Consider the following 20,624-nt stretch of genomic DNA (forward strand, 5'->3'; position numbering starts at 1 on the left):
GGCCGAGGCAGCTGGGAGCCCCCCGCCCCTCCGCAGAGTCTCCGCCCCTCCCCTCCGACGGCCGGCCTCGCTCCCTCCTTCCCGCGCGCAGCTCGGCCGGCGGAGCGGCGCTGAGGATGGGGCGGCGGGGCGCCTGCGGAGGCAGCAGCCAGGAGCCCCGCGGCAGGACAACGACGCTGCCGCTGCTGCTGAGGAGGCCGCTGCCGCCGCCTGGTGAAGCGGGGCTGAGCTGAGCTGGGCCCGGTGTCGCTAGTCCGCCCGCCCGCCCGCCCGCTGCCGCTGAATCCCCCCAACGCCCACCATGGATGGGGCCCGCGGCAGCCGCCGGCCGCAGAAGCAGGTAAGGGGCAGGACGACGACGACGAAGAGGAGGCCTGCGCGGGGCTGGGCAGCGAGCAGCTCCTTCCGCCGCCTTTGTCTCTCCGGCCCTCTGGGGGAGTGGACCCGGCCCGCAGCGCAGCCCAGTGGGGCGGACCGCCTGCCTGCCTGCCGCAGCGTCGCGAGGGGCTGCTGAGCTGTGGCAGAGGCCGAGGGAGGGCCCGGTCGGGGGCTACTACTGCTCCCTTCTCGTTTCTCCTGCTCCGCGAGGCGAAGGGGCGCTCGGTCGCCGCCGCGCTTTCAGGGGCTTTTCCCTCTCGGGAGGGCGCCGCCGCCTTGGGTTCTGCGCGCCCCTCTGCAGCCCAGCGGAGCTCTGCCGCTGCTGCCTGTGAGGGGTCCCAGGTTCCGACCTGTTTTTGCCGGGAGGCCGAGCCAAGCCGGGATCTCTATTCTGGCAGGGGGGCCGGGGATGATCCTGGGTCCCTCGCCTCTCCAACGCGGAGAGCCGGGTGGCTTGTGCCTCCGGGATCCCTCCAGCTCCTGGCTTGGAAGAGGGGCTGCCTCCGGCCGGGCCTCTTGCCAGCTGCCCCCTACGAAGTCTTCCTCAGCCCCGAAATCGGTAAAGTTCGGTCTGTAACCGGCGTGTTACCTTGCCACGGCTGTTCCCTCTGCAATCGGTTGCTTCTGGGCATGTGCAGAGTGGACTGCCTGCCGCAGCTGAGAGCAGTTAGAGGCAGCACCTCTCTCGTTGTTTTGCGTTGGTGCCCAAGAGTTTGAAAAGGGGTCGGATTGCCTCCTGAGGGCACTTCAGTGGCAGAGAGTGCTGGAGCGGAAGACCCCGGGTCCAGCCCTGGAAGAGCTGCTGCCAGTCCGTGTAGGCAGTACAGGACAAGATGGATCCATAGTCTGACGGCAGCCTTCCCCAACTACCTGCCTTCCAGAGGTTTTGGGCTGCACTTGACCCCAGCATCCTACAGCTGTGCTGGGTGAGAGGAGTTTTGGTCAGAAACATCTGGAGGGCACCAGACTGGGGGTCCACCCAGACTGGGGGTTCCCAGCACTGGTCAGCCAGGAGTCTCAAAGAGAAGCCCCACAAACAGGACATGATGGCAACACTGCATGCTCTCAGCACCTGCTGTCCAGATGTAGACTGCCTCTGGATGTAGAGGTTGCATTTAACTGTGATGTTAAACAAACCTATAGAGGGAAGGCCTAAGTCAGTGGCATTCACTGTCCCTTGAGGTGAGGGGATGCCCATAAGCTGATGGTTTGTTTTGCGTGACTGAATGGACTTTTATCCTTACTTAACAATCTGTTGTCAGTAAACTTCATTGCATGACCCTGAGGCCTAGTTTTTAAAAGAGCTCCGACTTCTTAACTGTGTGACATCCTATGTATCAAATTTTTGCATCTTGATATAGAGCACCACCGAAACCTGTGTTTCAGGTCAGCCTTGTAAATGAGCCCACAAAAGTCTCTAGTCTGCTTAAGAGACTGCTAACAGCCTGCCCTGGTGGATTCTCGGCTGTCTAGTAAGCAGACTGGGGGAGGAGGGAGGAAGAGATCATTCTGCTGCCCTTGAGCATTGGGCCAATCCATTTGCTTTCTGTGCTGGTAGCCACAAGGGAACTGACCTTCCTTCACAGCTCAGCACAGAAAGCAAGTGGGCTTGGATCTGCTCCTCTGCTAGCCTGTTGTTGTGTTTCTGTTTTGGCTTCCCTCTCCTCTGTGTCTACAACAAAAACCAAGCCATGCAGTGATCTCTCTCCCCACCAGCCCACTCACTTGCCTGCATGGAATTCCTTGTTGCCTATAGCGACTAGGCTTGCTATTTAAAGCTGGTTCCGATGGGTTTCTCTCTCCAGCATTTTGCACAGTGAAGATGGATAGAAAGAGTTGACACAGCTTCTCCCTGCAATTTCAGCTCTCCAGCAGCCCTTTGCCATCATGGCCTTGGCTGGCTTCCATTTCCTGAGGTATTTAAATTGTTTGTCTTTATGCCTTTAGGAAATAACACTTCAAATGTCTTCATTTGCTGTTTGCAGTATGCACTTGTCTGCTCAGGGTTTGTGTTCCTTTTTGTTCTCATTCAGGGGCAATATGCTTTGCACTCCCCCCCCCCCCATTCTTATGACTTCCATAACCCCAGGCAGAGTTGCAGTTGACAGTAAGTAGATGCAGTAGAATGGCAGCTTGTATATTTTTAAATTTGCACCTTCTTGTATTTGTATTGCACAAATATTTCCTTCCCCCCCCCCCAAAGGCTTTGCATAAGTTAGTTAAAGACCAGTTAAAAAGTGAGTGAATGAAGCATATCTAGTCCATGATAATATTATTAATGTTCAATTAAAAGCAACACTGAATTATTTGATGAAGAGGATCTTAAATCAAATGAATATATAGACAAAATGCTTCATTATGCAGTATGCTGAACTCTTGTTCCTCTGTGATACATACTATCTGAGCCTCTACTATAATTGTTTCAAAAGAACCTCCAAGTTTCCTTAATGGATTTTAATTCTTCCATGTAACATCTCTTTTACTGATCCTTCATTGTTGAGTAATTCTCTGTCCTGAAATTAAATACGACTTGAGTAAGACTTTCTAGATATTCTTTCACTCGCAGACATGTTGAATTTGATCATGCTGTGCTTGCTACTGCTCCCAGAAAGTTTTTCCTGTGCTGACACTTAACAGTTTCCTGTAGTGCTCCATGATTCAGATTTCCTAAATGGATATTGAGGGAAACCAAGGAAAGGGTTAATGAAATTAGGAGGGTCCAGGGGGAGCGGCCTGATATTTTCATAAAACATGTGGCTGGAGACCTATAAATTAAAGCTCAGGTTTTTCCAGGATGCCAAATTCTGTGCAAGACAGCAGGTTCTGTGACTGCCCAGGAGCTGCATCGGATAGCACCCAATAAGATGGTTGGAGTCAAAGCTGTGAGGCAACTGCATCCTAATCCCTGAGCATAGTTTATGTGATGCTTCTGTGATGGATGTGGGCCCAGAACAGAAGTGCTTAGTGAAGGAAACACTTCTGTGCCCATCACTGCTTTCAAAACACCACAGTATAAAATATTCTTTTATTGACATATCTGCACTGTTGGCATAGCCTCCCACTTGTTGTGTTTGTGTGGCTTTGCAAAGAGTTGGGGGTCCAACCTTGTCGAGTTTCTCGGACTGCAGGTTCAAGGATTGGGCTGGAAGGGTTTTAATGAAAAAATATTAGCACCCAGTTGGCTCCCATCTTAGACTCAGGAGCCAGTTCAGACTTGCAGTTGAAAATAAGCAAGTTGATGAGCACACTTGTTTTAGTTTGTGGGCAATGCAACACACATCACGTTACCAAAACCCCTGAAGTCACTGCATGATAAAATCTGCAAGATCCCAGGCACAAAAGCATACATGGCAGAGTAACAAGCCTGGTGGTTTCTTTTAATTAAAGTCCTGGTTGAAACCTACTGTTACAAGATGTAAAAGGCAAAGGCAAAGACATTTTAGAGAGTGTGAGAAAAGTTACTGTGTAACACCAAGCTGGCTGTTGCTCCATCAATATAGACTGGCAGCCGTGGGGTCATCTGGAGCCTGCTGTGCTCCTGACGATACCAAGGGCTGCAAACCAAACCTGCACTGAGGGGCAGCAGCCAGCTTGAGGCTGCTCAGGAATTTTCTGAATTGTCTCTGGATTTTTGTTGTTTCTAGAGCATCTGTGCACACTGCACCTCCTCTTAGATGATGGGGCCTGCCACTTTGACCCATACTTTTGCAACTGCTGAGCTTGACTGCTTTGGTATGCTTCATGTGGGGCTGCCCTTGATGATGACATGGGAGATGCAAAATTCTGCAGCCCATCTGTTAAATGTCAGAGCGAAGAAGCATCTTTTCCTCCTTCAGTTCCAGAGGAGGGGTTGGCACCACAGCTCATTGGCCCAGTTCAAGGTGCTTGTGCTTAACCTATAAAGATTCCCATAGTCTGGTACGCAGATGCCTCTGACACAAGTCATCTCTATTGCTTTCTTTGTTTACCCAACTAGATCCTGCTTCATTAGAGCATCTGTTGCTAGGACGGCACTCTCTCCCTCTGGAACTGAGGATTTGTTCTTCTTATAATTTGAAAGGACTGTCACAACTTTTACTTGCCTGCTTATAGCACAGCCTATCCCAGTCTGGTTCCCTCTGGATCTTTTGGACTACAACTCACATCAGTTCTCACCAGCACAGGTGTATGATGCTGGGGCGGATGGCAGTTGTGGTCTAAAACATCTGGAGGGCACCAGATGGGGGAAGGCTGCTCTAGGATTTCTCCTTGGGAGTTTTTTCTGAATGGCTGAGAACATCTTCTAGCTAAGGTTTTTTTTTTAAAAAAAATTGTGGTTCATCAGTTGTTTGCAGTTGCCTTGAACCCATGTCAGAAAGCAGTAAATACATATTTTAAAATAAACAATTTAAACCATTCATGGATGGCTAAGTTCGTAGATCCAGCCCCAAGGCAGTTTCACAGGCTAGCTGAGGTGCAGTAAAAGTTTGCCTAGGGTTCTTACCTGAGAGGAGAAAAGAAAAGAGTTCAAAGTTTTTCCTCACTTTAATTGCCTCTTTATTTTCTATGTGACATCTAAATTGCAAATCTTACATCTGCACGGAGTGCAAGGAAGCCAATAGCAAAAGTGCAAAATGTACTTCTAGCCTTTGGAGCGTGGCCTGCAAAACCAGAGGTCAGGTTCTCGAGAAGACAGTTGATGGCCAAATTCGTATTTTGTCTTTTCAGTAACTGTGGCAGTTAAGAGGCCTCCTTGCTCTTTGTATGTGTGTGAGAGACAATGCTTCTAGGGCTCCCGATGGACAAGTGTGTGATCTGCATTGCACTCAGATCTGTTTATGTGCAGTGCTTTTGTAGAGAGCTGGATGGCACAAGAGCCATCTTAGTTAACTTCAGCACAACACAAAGTCATCGTTTTTTAGCAGCAGATTCTTGCGGGGGTCTTTAGGTCTGACTGTATAGGTGCCTTTCCCCCCTATCCTTTTCTAGATCTGTGTGCCAGAGCTCCAGAGGAGGAGACAATGAAAATGTTAAAGGCTCACGCTGGACAGCAGCAGCCACACATTCCACCTGCATAAAGTACAGTGGTACCTCGGGTTACATACGCTTCAGGTTACATACGCTTCAGGTTACAGACTCCGCTAACCCAGAAATAGTACCTCTGGTTAAGAACTTGCTTCAGGATGAGAACAGAAATCGTGCTCCAGCGGCGCAGCAGCAGCAGCAGGCCCCATTAGCTAAAGTGGTGCTTCAGGTTAAGAACAGTTTCAGGTTAAGAATAGACCTCCGGAACGAATTAAGTACTTAACCCAAGGTACCACTGTACTTTAAACTGTACAACTGAATCTCTGTTCTGTGGTGCCCAGTGTGATATAGTGGGCAGTTAAATATAATTGTAACAGTTAACCTTGAAGGATAATCCAGTTGGATACTTCAACTCACTTAACAACACTATTATTATTATTATTATTATTATTATTATCATCATCATCATCATCATCATTATTATTATCATCATCATCATCTAAAATGAGCTGGAGAAATCTATACTCAGGCAGTGTTACTATGTATGGCCCAGATTTCTGAAACTTCTCAATATGTATGAAAATCCCCAGGCACCCACTCTCTGTCCAGATACCTTTTAAAAGGGTTTCATTATTGGTTTCATTGGCACACACAGACTTAAGAGGAAGAGGAGCCCTTTCAAGAGCACAGAGAACTGAGGAATGAGGGGGGCACATGGGAAAGGTTCCTGCCCATTTAGCAGCCACTTTCCTTCAGGTACTGTGAGGTTTGCGGTTTTGCTATTCATGCAGCCTCTCTTCGGTCTCCTGATTTTCCTGTGGATAGAGAGTAGGCTCTTGGCTCTGTTTGGCTACCACCGCCACTGCCTCCTGCTCCTGTGAGCAGCCAAGCCTTGTTCATCTACACAGGAGGATGTGGAGTAAGCCTGAATCATGTGGCAAAAGTGACTTCATTGGAAAGTTTAAATACCAGCGGTTACTTCAAACCCCTTACTTGCACTGTAACTCCTGCCCCCAATCAGAGAGTGTTTTAAGTAAAGAGGGAGCTGAAAACATTACCAGAGTGTGATCTTCTCTTAGAATGACTCTGTTCCAATTCTAAAGTGACTTGGTGTGTGAAGTTCCTTCTGGCCAGCACCACATCTCAATCTGTTTGCCGGTCCCCACTCAGTGTAGGAACTCCATGCAAATGAAATGTCGGGGTTTGTTTCAGCATAACCTTTATTTAAGTTGTAAACCACCCTGTGATCTACAGATGAAGGGCAGTATAAAAAAATTAATTACTCATAATCCTAATGATACATTTTATTCTATAGCTCACCCTTTCTCTAAGAAGGTAAAGAACTTGCTTCCCTCCATCTCTTCCATTTTATCGTTGTGCCAATCTGCATATTGTATCACATCCTATAAGAAGAGCCCTGCAGCTGGATTTGACCAGAGGTCCTTCTAGGTCAGCCTCCCATCCCTCTTGGTAGACACTCTTTCTGACTGCCCCCCCCCACCTTGCCCTCTCTCTCTCCCTGGGCCAAGGCCTTGCCAAGCTGCCTCGGATTTATCTGTGGTTGGCTCAAATTCCCCCTCAATTGGCAGTTTCCTTTCCACCTGGTGGAGTCTGCAGGCCGATATCCAGCCAATGGAAGGGTTTCAACGGCTCCAGCAGAGCTGCTTCTTGCTGCAGTGCAGCACCATGAAAAGGAGGTGGGGTTCCTCCTCCTCCCAGAAAGTGTGCCAGATGCACACTCAAGTCTAGTGTTGCTTTTCTGCAGCAACTGTTATGAGAAAAAGGAGGAACATCCTCTTAGGTGATGGCACAATGGATTCAATATGCAGCATGGGCCCTCTGGAGAAGGTGACTATTTCTGCAGAAACTGTTATAGGCTGCCGACCCTCCGTGATCTTCCACCACCCCTTCCCTACCAGATGTCCAAGCTCAGTGCTTATATTGGGGAAACACATGTTTTCCAAATGAAAATTGAAGAAGGGCTTCCCTTTTGGCACCCAGCAAAATTATTTGGCCCCAAAGGAGCCATCCCCTCTGTTCTGGTTGGACAGAAGAAGGAAGTCCAGGGCAGCGAGGCCAGATCATCCAGTCTGCATGAGGTGACAGTTCATTTGCACCTAGTGTCCAGCATATGGAATGACAGGCAGGGCAAATTGATGAAGCAGCAGGCCCAGAATGCATCAGATTGCATTAAGAGCAAGTTTTAGCCCCCAGGATTCTTCATGAAAGTGATGGAGAAGAGCAGAAAAGTTGCATTGCAATCACCATAAGCTTGTTCCATGCTGGAGGCTGGATTGAGCCTTCAGGAAGCAAAAGAACTGAGAGTACCAAGTGCAGCTGACTCTGGTCATCAGCCGTCAACAGGACCCCTGCATTCCAGGGCAGGAAACGCCTGTAGTTGGTCTGATAAGGTGGCTGTTTAGAAGGCAGTAAGACCAGGCCCAATTTTTCCTTTTCCTTTTTTGAAGGCCACTTCCTTTCTTAACCTCTTTTCTTTTGCTCCAGCTCTCATTTGAATGGAGGGCGACCAAGAGTGCATCTCTCTTGACAACAGGCTCAGACTCTGGGCTCATCTACACCTCCGTTTGCCCCACTGCTTTCCCCCAGGAAAACACATGGTTTAGTGCTGAATCGGAACAACGGGTGCATTCTTCTTGAAGCTGTCAAGCTGTGAAAATCATGACTGACCGAACCCAAAGGGTGCTCATCAATGGTTCCTCTTCATCCTGGAGAAGAGTGACTAGTGGGGTGCCACAGGGTTCTGTCTTGGGCCCGGTCTTATTCAACATCTTTATCAACGACTTGGATGATGGACTCAAGGGCATCCTGATCAAATTTGCAGATGACACCAAACTGGGAGGGGTGGCTAACACCCCAGAGGACAGGATCACACTTCAAAACGACCTTGACAGATTAGAGAACTGGGCCAAAACAAACAAGATGAATTTTAACAGGGAGAAATGTAAAGTATTGCACTTGGGCAAAAAAAATGAGAGGCACAAATACAAGATGGGGGACACCTGGCTTGAGAGCAGTACATGTGAAAAGGATCTAGGAGTCTTGGTTGACCACAAACTTGACATGAGCCAACAGTGTGACGTGGCAGCTAAAAAAGCCAATGCAATTCTGGGCTGCATCAATAGGAGTATAGCATCTAGATCAAGGGAAGTAATAGTGCCACTGTATTCTGCTCTGGTCAGACCTCACCTGGAGTACTGTGTCCAGTTCTGGGCACCACAGTTCAAGAAGGACACTGACAAACTGGAACGTGTCCAGAGGAGGGCAACCAAAATGGTCAAAGGCCTGGAAACGATGCCTTATGAGGAACGGCTAAGGGAGCTGGGCATGTTTAGCCTGGAGAAGAGGAGGTTAAGGGGTGATATGATAGCCATGTTCAAATATATAAAAGGATGTCACATAGAGGAGGGAGAAAGGTTGTTTTCTGCTGCTCCAGAGAAGCGGACACGGAGCAATGGATCCAAACTACAAGAAAGAAGATTCCACCTAAACATTAGGAAGAACTTCCTGACAGTAAGAGCTGTTCGACAGTGGAATTTGCTGCCAAGGAGTGTGGTGGAGTCTCCTTCTTTGGAGGTCTTTAAGCAGAGGCTTGACAACCATATGTCAGGAGTGCTCTGGTGGTGTTTCCTGCTTGGCAGGGGGTTGGACTCGATGGCCCTTGTGGTCTCTTCCAACTCTATGATTCTATGATTCTATGATTCTATGTCCACCTGTCCCCCTAGAAGGTCAAAAACTCATTTTGGGATTCAGGAAGGGTAGCTTTGGATATTGTTAGGAGATGGTTTGCTAAGATCCTTGCAAGAATTTTGCTAGCTGCAGCTAATAAAAAGATGCCTCTATAGTTTCCGCAATCCATTCTATCACCTTTTTTTAAAAAAAAAGAGATTGATAATTTTGGTATGCCTAAAGTCTGCTGGGATCTCCTCTTTCTCCCAGATTTTTCTGATGAGCTTGCGAAGTTGTTGTGTAAGCACAATTCTGTCCACTTTGAAGACTATGGCAGGTATCCCATCAGGTCTGCTGGCTTTGTTGTTTTTCATTTGGTTAATGGTTTTGGAGATACCGCAAGCTCATCTCTAATTTGTTTTTGAGAATTTGTGAGAGGACCTCAGCAGCTACAGGGGAGTTGCAGCTAAGGAGATGCTGACAATGTTCTTTACAGTGCAGTGCAATAGCTTCTTTTCTTTTAGAAGTGTGGTACTGTCTGTTGAGCGTAGGGGGCATATGCCATGATTTTTTGGCCCATAGAAGGTCTTTGTGGCCTTAAAGAAACTCTGTGCATCATGAGTGTCATCTAAGTGCCGGATTTCTTGAACTTTTTTTTTTTTAATCAACTTCGTGTTCTTTAGTTCTCTGGTTCTTCTTTGAACCTCAGCATTAGTGTTGGCATAGGGTTTTTTTCTTAGTGGCACAGTTTCTATATCTTTGCCAGATTTGAAAGGCCTTCCTTTTCTTGTCAATCTCTTACTGTCATTCTCATCAAACCAGTTTCTTGGTTTGGTATCCAATAGTTTGTTCACAGGCTGCAATAATGGATTTTTTAGCTTGGTCCAGTGTTCCTCGATGTTATCGGGGATCTTCCTCAATATCAAAGTAGCTTCCTGGATCTTCCTCTGTTCTCCGCCTGCTCCACTGAAAATAAGTATTTGTAAACAAACACAACACCTGTACAAAACATGCAAAAGGGATTCAGCTAATCTTAGAATGTCGTTTAACATGCTCTGTGGAATCAGGAGTTACTTTTGGAAGTGTCAAAAGAAATGTGGTTATCCTATGTGCTATGTAAGGAGTTTCCCGAAAGACAGATTGCTGATGGGGGAAAAGAGGTTCTGCATCCAGCTATTTATGCATGAGACGGATTGGAACCATTATTATTTTTTAATTGTCTTGCTTGTGGAAACATCATGTTAATTTGGTTTTTCAGCTGACACACCCTGCCAAAGTTGCAAGATCCAGCTTTGCATTGCGTAGCCCAAGGCACTTTTCCAGTACTTAGGCATCTCCACTTTCGCTGCTGTTAGCACCAAGTCTTTTGTAAATAGAGAATGTTGTTCATAGCAGATTGGGGTAATAAAATAAGAGTTGGAATCGGCCTTGGAGGTTCTCTGGCCCTACCCCATGCTGTTTGCCAGATCTGCAATGCAGGATCCAAGTGAAGACTCCCTGGCAGGTGGCCCAGCCAGCCACAGACAGCCTGTTCCCCTATTGAAAAATAGCTTTTCCCATTAGCATAGCTGAAACCTGCTTCCATGCAATATCTGCCACTTGGTTCTAGGCAGCTCTCATGGGATCTCCAGCCCCCTCGGAAACCCCTCTTTGCTAGGCTAACCATAGCCCAGCTCTTTCCACTGTTCCTCAGAGGGGTCCCTGGCCACCATCCTGGTCTTCCTCTTCTGGGCTCACTCTATTTGGCCAACGCCCTCTTTTTAAAAATTCATTTCAAGTTTTTCTTTTTGATGTTTTATACAGGTAACCCTTTGGGTGCTGGGGGGGACAGATTAAAAAAAAAATGTTGAGGAGGGTGTGCACAGTCACTTGACACGACTTCCAGAATGTCCTTCATACAGCCTTAAGGAAACATGTCCATATATGAGATTGATACACCTGAGACCTTTCCATCTTGTCTTAATTTTTGGAAAGCTGCTTCCTCATATGCAGCACAGTCAAGTCACATCCTCCAGCCATTGCACTATTGAACAGGGCAGAGGGTGGCTGTTCTTTCCAGTCCTGGAATAAGAGCCTGTTAGCCACCATGACTGTACGTAGGAGCCAGTCACATTCTCTATCAGTCATTGCTATCTTCTTTTTAAAAGAACCCCAAGATATGAATCAGGCTTCAGACTGTTGCAAAAGAAATAGCATTAAAGAATTATGAGCCCAAGATTTTCTCCTGAGTACTAAAACTGGATGGACTGCACAGTCCTTCCATGTAAAAATCCACTGTGGTGATCACAAGCGTTCTCCATTACTGCAATATACTTTGTGGGAGTGGGATGGCTAATATTGTTAAACATATGGGAGTAAAAAAGCATTGCCTAGATCCTTCTGCCCACCTTCAATCTAGATCTAGAGGACTTGATGCCGCCTTAACAAACTCCCACCACAGAGAAAGCTGGCATGTTGAGGCATGACCTGCCATGCTAGCTTTTGTATATGCATGGTGGCTGTGTTGTGTTTTTGGTCTCTTTGCCAGTACTGCAGAACCAACTTCAAGAAGGTGCTGCCTATCTGAGCTATTTAAATATTCATAATCCATAGCCAGATGCGGTTGGTGGTGGCGGCATACATAGCTTTTGAGGTGCAGAGAGTGGGTGGGGAGAGATGCTTCAAGTGAGCTTTCTTGCCCCAAGTCCCCCTTTTGTAAGCCGCTCTGGGGATTTTGCTGAGGGGTGGGAAGTGCAAATCCCTAACTGCTTCCAGCTGTGCCAGAGCTGCTTTTGCAGCAAATCTCTCTCCCATTGCAGGGATTACCCTGGATTCCTCCAGCTGCTGTTTTAAGAAAGAGCCCATAGAGAGAAGAGCTTGCTTTGCCTCTTGGCAGATAATGTAAGGGGAGGGGCTAAATCCAGGCAGGGGGAGGGAGAGGGTGTCATTGATACAAGCTGGAGCAATTGATGGCTGTTGGGTGAGCATCAGAGTGACCTGCTGGAGGAAGAGGAGGAGGAGGAAGGAGGACAGGAGGACATGAGATGCTGAGAAGAGGAAACTGAGAGTTGTCCTCTTCAGCCTCGAAATACAAAATGTGCTGGTGAAGGGGAGCCCTTGAAGGGTCATCACAGGTCAGTGGGAAACAGCAAAAGCCTAACACCCCTGAGCCAGGAGAGGAGAGCATTTTCATGTTAAGGACTGCATTTCTTTGGGTGGCACATGTAAACTATTATGGGCCAGATCCTGGACCATACTTTCTCTTGCTCTTTTTCTGCATACATTCCAATTATTTCCTGTTGTGGAGCTAAATCATTGAGCTTATTTTTGCCTTTTGGCCATGCCTTGTTAAGCTATTCAGTTAGTGAGTTGCTTGACCAGCTTGACATCCTTTAGGATTCAGATCACTTTCCAGGCGCTGCAGCATTTAAATCTCTGGGTGGGGGAGGGGATCCATTTTGCCTATTGCATGTGTAGGTAAATGTGTGCTGGCTCCACACGGAAACTCCACCGGAGGTGCTTTTTGCCAGTTCGTCTGCTGAATTGGTTGATAAACCTCCTGATTCTAGGGCATAGTGGTTGACTCACATGTCCTTAAGAAGAAAAACAACCTTGCATTTAAATACATTACAGGCAGGGTTGCGTTGGAATAAATAAAGGGAGCATACAGCTTTGTGGGGCAGGGCAGCTTCCCCCAGCCTGATGCCCTCTTGATATTTTGGACTGCAACTCAGAAGAAGGGATTGTGAGGAGCTCCAGATGGAGAATGAGCAGCAAAATGGCAAGTGCAGTTCGGTGTAACAACTGTGAAGTGATGCACGTTGGGGCAAAAAGATATTGATTTCACAGCTACGCTCCCAGGGTGGTGACTGACCAGGAATGAAACCTTGGGGTCACAGTACATAACTCAATGAAGATGTCACCCCAGTGTACAACATTTGTGGAAAAGGCATATTCTATGCTAGGGATCATTAAATTAAACTGCCAATATCATCATGCCACTGCAGTATACAAATCTATGGTGTGATCACATTTGGAATGCTATGTACGGTTCTGGTTGTCTCACCTCAAAAAGGATATTGTAGGGTTGGGAAAAGGTTCAGCAAAGGGAAACCAAAATGATCAAGAGGATGGGCGTGACTCCCCTATGAAGAAATGTTTTGGCATTTGAGTCTTTTTAGTTTTAGGGAAAAGGTGAGTAAGAGGCAACATGATGAAAGTTCATAAAATTATTCATGGCTTGGAGAAAGCAGATAGAGCTAAGTTTTTCTCCCTCTTTCATAACACTAGGACTAGGTTGGAAGTCGACCAGGTTACTCATAATGGTTTTATTGTACCTAGAATATTTTTGTATATTTTAATTGATATGTATTAATTATTGTAAGCAGCCTTGGAAATTTTATTGACAGGTGAGGTATAAATTCCTATAAAAAGAAATAAATAATTGTGGTTTTTTCCTACTATTATGAGGCATGCAATGGTATTTTGGTAGCCAATATTTCTAGCCAAACTAAAATATATTGATTTCATTGACTATTTCAGATAACAAGGTAATTCTAGGATCCGTTCCTATTAGGTATCAAAGTATCTTAGCAGAATTTACAAAACATATTGCTGTCACTTCCATATTTAGACACCTCCCCCACCCCACCCCACCCCACCCCAGGTGTGTATGAAGCTATTTAGCAAATTTGTGTGTTTGGGCTTTCTTAAGAGTGAAGACATAACTTACCTTTGTTCATTGAACCTGAGTGCCCAAGTCATTCTTGTTGCTTAAGAACTTTAGGAGTGCCCTGCTGAATCAGGCCAAAGTGCTGGGTTCTTAGCATGAATCCCAGGAAACGGCAAGTTCCAAGCAGTCCTGACCAATCAGTTGTTTTCCATGAAATACCTCAGTTTCTCAGCTAGTAATTTTATCACCTGTAGCCAGGACTCTCCTTCACTGGAGGCTTTTAAGTGGAGGTTGTATGACCATCTATAATGGGTGCTTTAGTTGAGATTCCTGCATTGTAGGGGGTTGGACTAGATGACTCTCAGAGGTCCCTCTAAACTCTACAGTTCTGTGAATTGTGTCTCAGTCTTAAAGCTAACTTTAAGATCTACCAGGACTAGCATCTAGCATTCTGTAAATGTATGATAACCTTTGTAGTTATGAGCCCTGTTTACTGTAGGAACTGTTGTCTTCGACAGGCACGCTGTGGTTGCACGCTGTGGTTAATGTTAGCTTATTGTTTGAAACAACCAAAACTGCACAGCCAGAGGAGGAATCAGGAGGGGTGAGAGGCTGCAGGGCTCAAGCAAGATAAAAACAAGGCAAAACACATAAACAACCCTTGCAACACTTCCAACAAATCACAAAGGGCACACATTTTGTATAAAGGTCATTTGTTAATCTGAGGAAGGCAGACAAGGTGAAGAATTTTTAATATCGGAGGTCGCAGGAATGTCTGGGAAGCAAGGCAGCTGGTCTGCAGTTGAAGTCCAGAGTGAACAATAGGAGACCTTTGGTTCTCCTCTCGGAATCTTTTGACTTTGAGACCTGAGTGCATCCTGAAGCTGTCACTTTTATGCCACTGAATATCATTCAACCAATTTATTGTACTATAAAATAATTCGCATATACAGTGGTACCTCAGTTTAAGAACAGTCCGGTTTAAGAACGATTTGGTTTACAAACTCCACAAAACCAGAAATAGTGTCGTGGTTTGAGCACTTTACCTCGGTCTAAGAACGGAATCCGAACGGTGGAAGGGCACCAGCGGCGGTAGGCCTCACTAGGGAAAGCTTGCCTTGGTTTAAGAATGGTTTTGGTTTAAGAATGGACTTCCAGAACAGATTAAGTTTGTAAACCAAGGTACCTCTGTGTCTGTGTCTGTGTGTGTTTGTGTGCACGTGTGTGTTTTATACAGAAACAATTGACACAGACTTTCATAAAGAGCAGTAGCTCAGTTTTGAAAGTGTGGAAGCTTACAGGCCAAACTTGCCAGTTCTAAAAGCAGAGGCAGAAATGCAAAGCCAGACCTAGATGGGGTAAAATTGGGCAAGTTGGAGAAAGAAACTTGAAGCAAGGAGGAGTAACAGGTGAGGTGAGGAGATGAAATGGATGGTGACTGGGGCTGTTTGCTGCCAGAAGAGAAACAGAAGTTTCCAGAGGAGGAAGAAGGCTTTTGGGTATTGACTTTGTGAGGCATAGGCATTAGGTAAGGTTCGGGCAAGAATGGAAAGAAAGCTGTGGGAGACTTGGGGGGCATGGCTGGCGAATGGGCAAGTTATATACCAGCAAAAAAGCAGAAGTGCAGATGAGGAAGGAGAAAAGGGCAAAGCAAAGAGCAGATCTCCGAAAGCAAGATTGGGGAAAGGGGGGCTGAGAGTGAGCGAAAGCTGGTAGTCCTGTAGGGGAGAGATTGGAGGCAAGAGGGAAAATATAGAATTTGGCCAGCTAATGGTCCATGCACTCTGGCATTCATCACAGTGTCCCATTGCGCCAGAAGCGGTTTAGTCATGCTGGCCACATGACCTGGAAAGCTGTCTGTGGACAAATGGGAGATGAGCACCACTCCCCATAGTTGCCTTGGACTGGGCTTAACCATCCAGGGGCCCTTTACCTTATCTTTTGCCTTACTTCTGCAAAGATGACGACTTGGTGGTGGGGCTGAGAAGAGACAAGAAAGGGTTTCCACATAGAATGTTGTTGTTTGTGAAATGAGTGAGGTTTCTTTTCCAAAGGTTCCCAGCTGCTGAGGCAAAAAGCAGTTGTTTTTATGCCCAAGATAAGGGCTTCGTGATGTAAATAGAAGCAAAGACTTGCAATCCATTTTTTCCTGTCTACTCAAACTCCCTGGATTCAGAGATTGTTGTTTCCTTGGTTAAAGGCCTTGGTCCAACAAAAGAAAGGGTAAAATCAACCTGAGTTGCAACCATCCTTTTCTGTTGCTTCTAAGTGGGGGACTTGGTTTTTCAATTTAACAAGCAATTCAAAAGGAGCCACAGGTGTGGGGGCTGAGACAGTGTTGTAGATGCTTCTCCACTAGGCTTATGGTTATGACTCAAGCTGCTCAAATCTCTTTGTATGCCTAGAATTTCAGCTGCCATAATTTGAATCAAGTTGGTCTCATAACAGTGACTATATTAAAAATAATGCACCAGGAGCACTCACGGACTTAAGTAAGGGGCAGCTTCATCAGGGATTGAATCTTGTGAAAAGCAACATGCTTGCTGCAGAATGAATAGACCACTGGTCAGAATAATGGACATACTGTGTGTTTGCATGTAAGTGGGGCGGACAATGCAATGCAGAGGCTCTTGTCCTTCTATTGACAAAGTCGGCCTTGAAGTCTTGCCAGTGAATCCTCTCTGTGAGTTTTCTGTTTTAGCCAGAGGAAGACTTCCTTTGTTTTAGGGAAGAAAAGAATCTGTGTCTTTTCCTATTGCAGTAAATTAAACAGATTCTTATTAGGAGTCCTCCCCTCCTCCCCTAACAGAGTTGTGGGGCCTCTCAGCCTCATATATAACAGCCTGATGATTTGACCCTCTCACTGGTACTTTTGTAACATAAATTGGCACCTCATTGGAGGGTGATTTTAGGAGTTAGCATCCTCTTGGGACCTGGAGCTTAAGGACTACTTTGTAATTCTAATTTATGTTTGCTCAAATGAATTGTTCTCAGGTTTCCCCCCCCCCCCCTCTCAAATTTAAGGTGCTAACTGTGTTCTGGAGACTGTTGTGCAATTGGTGATCAGCTGAGTATGTAGTGCTCATCCCAGTATGGAAATGTCATTGCGTCTTAACTTCTGGGTTTTTCCACATCTGCCTGGAGAGGTTCTCCCTAGCTATTCTAGGCTGCACCAACAGAAGCATTGTGTCCACATCAAGGGAAGGAATAAAAGGTAAAGGTACCCCTGACTTGACCGTTAGCTCCAGTCACGGAAGACTTTGGGGTTGTGCATTCATCTCGCTCTGTATGCTGAGGGAGCCGGCGTTTGTCCACAGACAGCTTCTGGGTCATGTGGCCAGCATGACTTAGGCGCTCCTGGCGAACCAGAGCAGCGCACGGAAACAGCGTTTACCTTCCCGCCAGAGCAGTACCTATGCATCTACTTGCATTTTGACATGCTTTCGAACTGCTAGGTTGGCAGGAGCTGCGACCGAACAATGGGAGCTCATCCCGTCGCAGGGATTCGAATCGCCAACCTTCTGATCAGCAAGTCCTAGGCTCTGTGGTTTAGACCACAGCACCACCCACGTCCCTAAGGAATAGTACTGCTCTATTCTGTCTTGGTCAGATCCCACCTGTTGTACTGTGTCCAGTTCTGGGCACCACAATTTAAAAAGGATATGGACAAGCTGGGACATGTGTGAGGGAGGGTGACTAAGCTGGTAAAAGGTCTGGAAGCCAAGCTTTGTGAGGAAATGTTGAAGCAGATGGGCATGTTTAGCCTGGAAAAGAGGAGACTTAAGAAGAAATATGATAGGCATCTTCAAATATCTCAAGGGCTGTCACATGGAAGATGGAGCAAGCTTGTTTACTCCTGCTCTAGAAGGTAGGACCCAAACCAAAGGATTCAAATTACAAGAAAGGAGATTCTGACTAAACATCATGAAGAATTTTCTGATGGTAAGAGCTGTTTGACAGTGAAATGGACTACCTTGGAAAGGGTGGATGCAGTGGCGTAGCGTGGGTTGTTAGCACCTGGGGCAAGGCAAGTAATTTGCGCCCCCTAACCCGTGGATTTGCGCCCCCTAACCTGTGGATTTGCGCCCCCTAACCCTAACCCCCAGATGTTGCGCCCGGTGCGGCCGGCCCCCCCTGCACCCCCCACGCTACGCCACTGGGTGGATGTCTGCCATGGATGCTTTAGTTGAGATTCCTGCATTGCAGGGATTTGGACTAGATTCTAGGATTCTGTGATTCTTTGGAGAAGTGTTTCAGGGAGGTGGGCTTGGAATACGGCTGTGGGTCATATTGTTTTGGATGCCATTGGGCAGTTTGAGGTTACCAGTCACTGCTTCCTTCCTGCCTCCTTGTAAAAGGGATGTTTATGAATCTGAGGCTTTGACTACAAAGATTTATAGTGGATTTCTGTTCATGGCACAATTGATACAAAGGGAGAGAAGAAGCCCGTGGATAGCAGTCTGCTCTTTTTCTTATTGTGATACCCTGGGGTGTGACTGGCTTGAGCCATGCGTAGCGACCCTTCATTGTCTATCCTGCAGGAGAGGACTATTTCACACAAGTTCCCTGTTTCTTACAGGAGGGAAAGGGGATTTGCATTGATCAGATGTTGCAACCAAGAATTTGCCTTCTCTGAGGGCTGTTGGAGCATATTGGGGGGCAGGGGGGGTCCCTTCCACCAGGCACCCTTGACCTGAGGCTTCCTCCCTCTTGCTGACCTTTGACAATTCTTCTTTTACATATGTATCATTTTAAAATCCTCCTCTTTCTCTCCAGTTTCAGGGCTTCGTTGCAGCAGAACCTTTTCTGGGCCAGCAAGTGGAGAGGGAAAGATTGCCAAGGGATTATTTAAAAGCCTAAGCAGCTGAGGAGGAGGAGGAGGAGGAGGATGAGCCACGGGGACACTGCACTTCCACGTCTGCCAGATGCCAAATTGGAGAGGAAGTTGCAGGGCTGAGCGGGAGCTGCGTCTGCAGACTGAGCGTGTGTGGCGGCAGCGGAGGGCGGAGAGAGCGCCTGGGCCACCCAAGCGGTGTCTGTCCCCAGGCAGCGCTGATCCAGATGTGCAGCTGCCAGCTCAGAGGCGAGGTCCTGGGATGGGAACTGGCAGGAGCTTCCCGTCTGCTGGAGTGGTGGTGCTGAGGGAACGTGGCTCATTAACCCCAAGGATGGAGCTGCTCTGATACTCGGCAAACAGCTGCTTTCTCTTTCTCCGGCTGGGATGCAGAGCCTTGAAATGTGTGTCCAGGAGCAGACGGGACCATGGCGTTCTCCTTTGTATTAGGACAGGCTCTCCCCCTCCTGTCAGGAAGGAAAAGTACTCAGGCAGAGTTGGGGACCTAGTTTGCTGGGATAACCTGTGGAAACGGCTCTCTCTTGAGTCAAGCAGTGGACGAGGGCACAGGTTGCTCTTATTTTGCTCTTCTGTGGCCCAAATTCTGTATGCAAAAGGCTTGGGCGGTGCCATAGAGGTTGTGACTGATGTAAGAAGAACCCAAAGAGAGGCTACCTGGGATGGTCTGTTCCAAACACCTGCCTGCGTTTTCATGACTAAGTTGGTCTCTGCAGCACCTGGAGAACTGTGAGGGTTCCCAGAGGAAGCTTTTGAGAAGCCAAACACTTTCTCTGCCAGCTTTCCCCCCTGCCTTTTTTTCTGTTGCAAGAGAGACACAGGCCAAGTGACCCTTCCTGGCCTCCCCTCCCCTCCCATGCCCACCATGAAGTTTTCGCTGCGCTTCTGGTTCCTCTCCACAGCTTTCCTGCTCGTCTTCATCATGTCCCTCCTTTTCACCTACTCCCACCACAGCATCGCCTACCTAGACCCCAATGGGCTGAATGGCATCCACCGGGTGAAGCTTGTTCCAGGCTATGCTGGTATGCAGCGCCTCAGCAAGGAGGGGCTCTTTGTGCGAAGCTGCACCTGTCACAGGTGCATGGTGGACGTGAGTGACTCAGAGTGGTTCGACACCCGCTATGACAGTAACATCTCCCCAGTGTGGACCAAAGAGAACATGGACTTGCCGCTGGATGTCCAGAGGTGGTGGATGGTGAGTTTTTTTGGGACCAGGGACCGAGGGGTGGGGTTTGACATTCCCACTCCTATTACAACCACTTAGGGCAGCAAGACCAGGGCAGCCTGCTAAGTCTAAGCACCGTACAACAAAACTCCCAGCCTCCAAGCTGCTTAGTCTATATCCTGGCAAGGGAAATTAGGCTGGGAGATACTGTCTTAACTAGATGAGGCACAGTTCCTTATTTTGCACAATGATTCTTAAGCATTTTTGGACGAATTTGGCAGCTCTTGGTGTGCATTCTTCAAAATCTGTCTTTACTTACTGGTATATTATGAATGTAGATCTGAACACATGTTTATATCTTTGAGTCATAAGCTGACTTTCATAATCTTGAAACAAAGCTGCAGATTTGAAAATAAACTTTAAAAGTTTACACTAATGTATGAATAATGACCAGCTGCTCATAAAACTATTCTGTTTTTTCCTGTTTTCCTTAACCCTTAACATAACAAGCCAGTTGGATGGCTGGAGCAAACCCCCACATATTTTTCATCTGTTCTTTTAAAGTAGGCACCACTAAGGTTTTCAGTCCTTGCCATATAGGATCCTTGTAGCTGTCATCCTATAGCTTGCCAAGGCAATGTGGTTTTCTTTTCTTTAATAAATTTTATTTTTGCATTTTCTATTTTACATAAATGAATGAATGAATTAAATAAACGTATAATCCCTTTTGACTCCCCCCCCCCAAATTGTGGATCTTAATGTAATGATTTCCCCCTTCGCATCTCTTTCATAACTCTATTTTTATAAATCCTTTGTCAACCCATAGTTCACATTTTTACTACAAGTCTTCTCTTACTTTGAGGTTTCCATCACTACTGCACCACCTT

At 46.9% G+C, this 20,624-nt stretch overlaps 1 protein-coding gene across 3 annotated transcripts in view; it reads left to right on the forward strand.

The window, feature by feature from the left end:
* The first annotated feature begins 64 nt into the window (after nt 1-64).
* Nucleotides 65-20,624, forward strand: part of ST3GAL2 (ST3 beta-galactoside alpha-2,3-sialyltransferase 2) — a 35,077-nt gene continuing 14,517 nt past the window's right edge. Inside the window, exons 1-2 of one of the 3 annotated variants that reach the window (XM_081016921.1) lie at nt 65-340; nt 18,497-19,767. In XM_081016921.1, coding sequence (XP_080873047.1) covers nt 19,429-19,767 — 339 coding nt within the window. In that variant the 5' untranslated portion in view covers nt 65-340; nt 18,497-19,428. Of the gene's footprint in view, nt 341-2,180; nt 2,295-7,902; nt 8,026-18,496; nt 19,768-20,624 lie in introns of those variants that run through there. The other 2 variants (XM_081016922.1, XM_081016923.1) reach the window with 2 other exon arrangements.

This window comes from Podarcis pityusensis (genome assembly GCF_964106645.2).
Source record: "Podarcis pityusensis genome assembly, chromosome: 8".
NCBI classification, from domain to species: Eukaryota; Metazoa; Chordata; class Lepidosauria; order Squamata; family Lacertidae; genus Podarcis; species Podarcis pityusensis.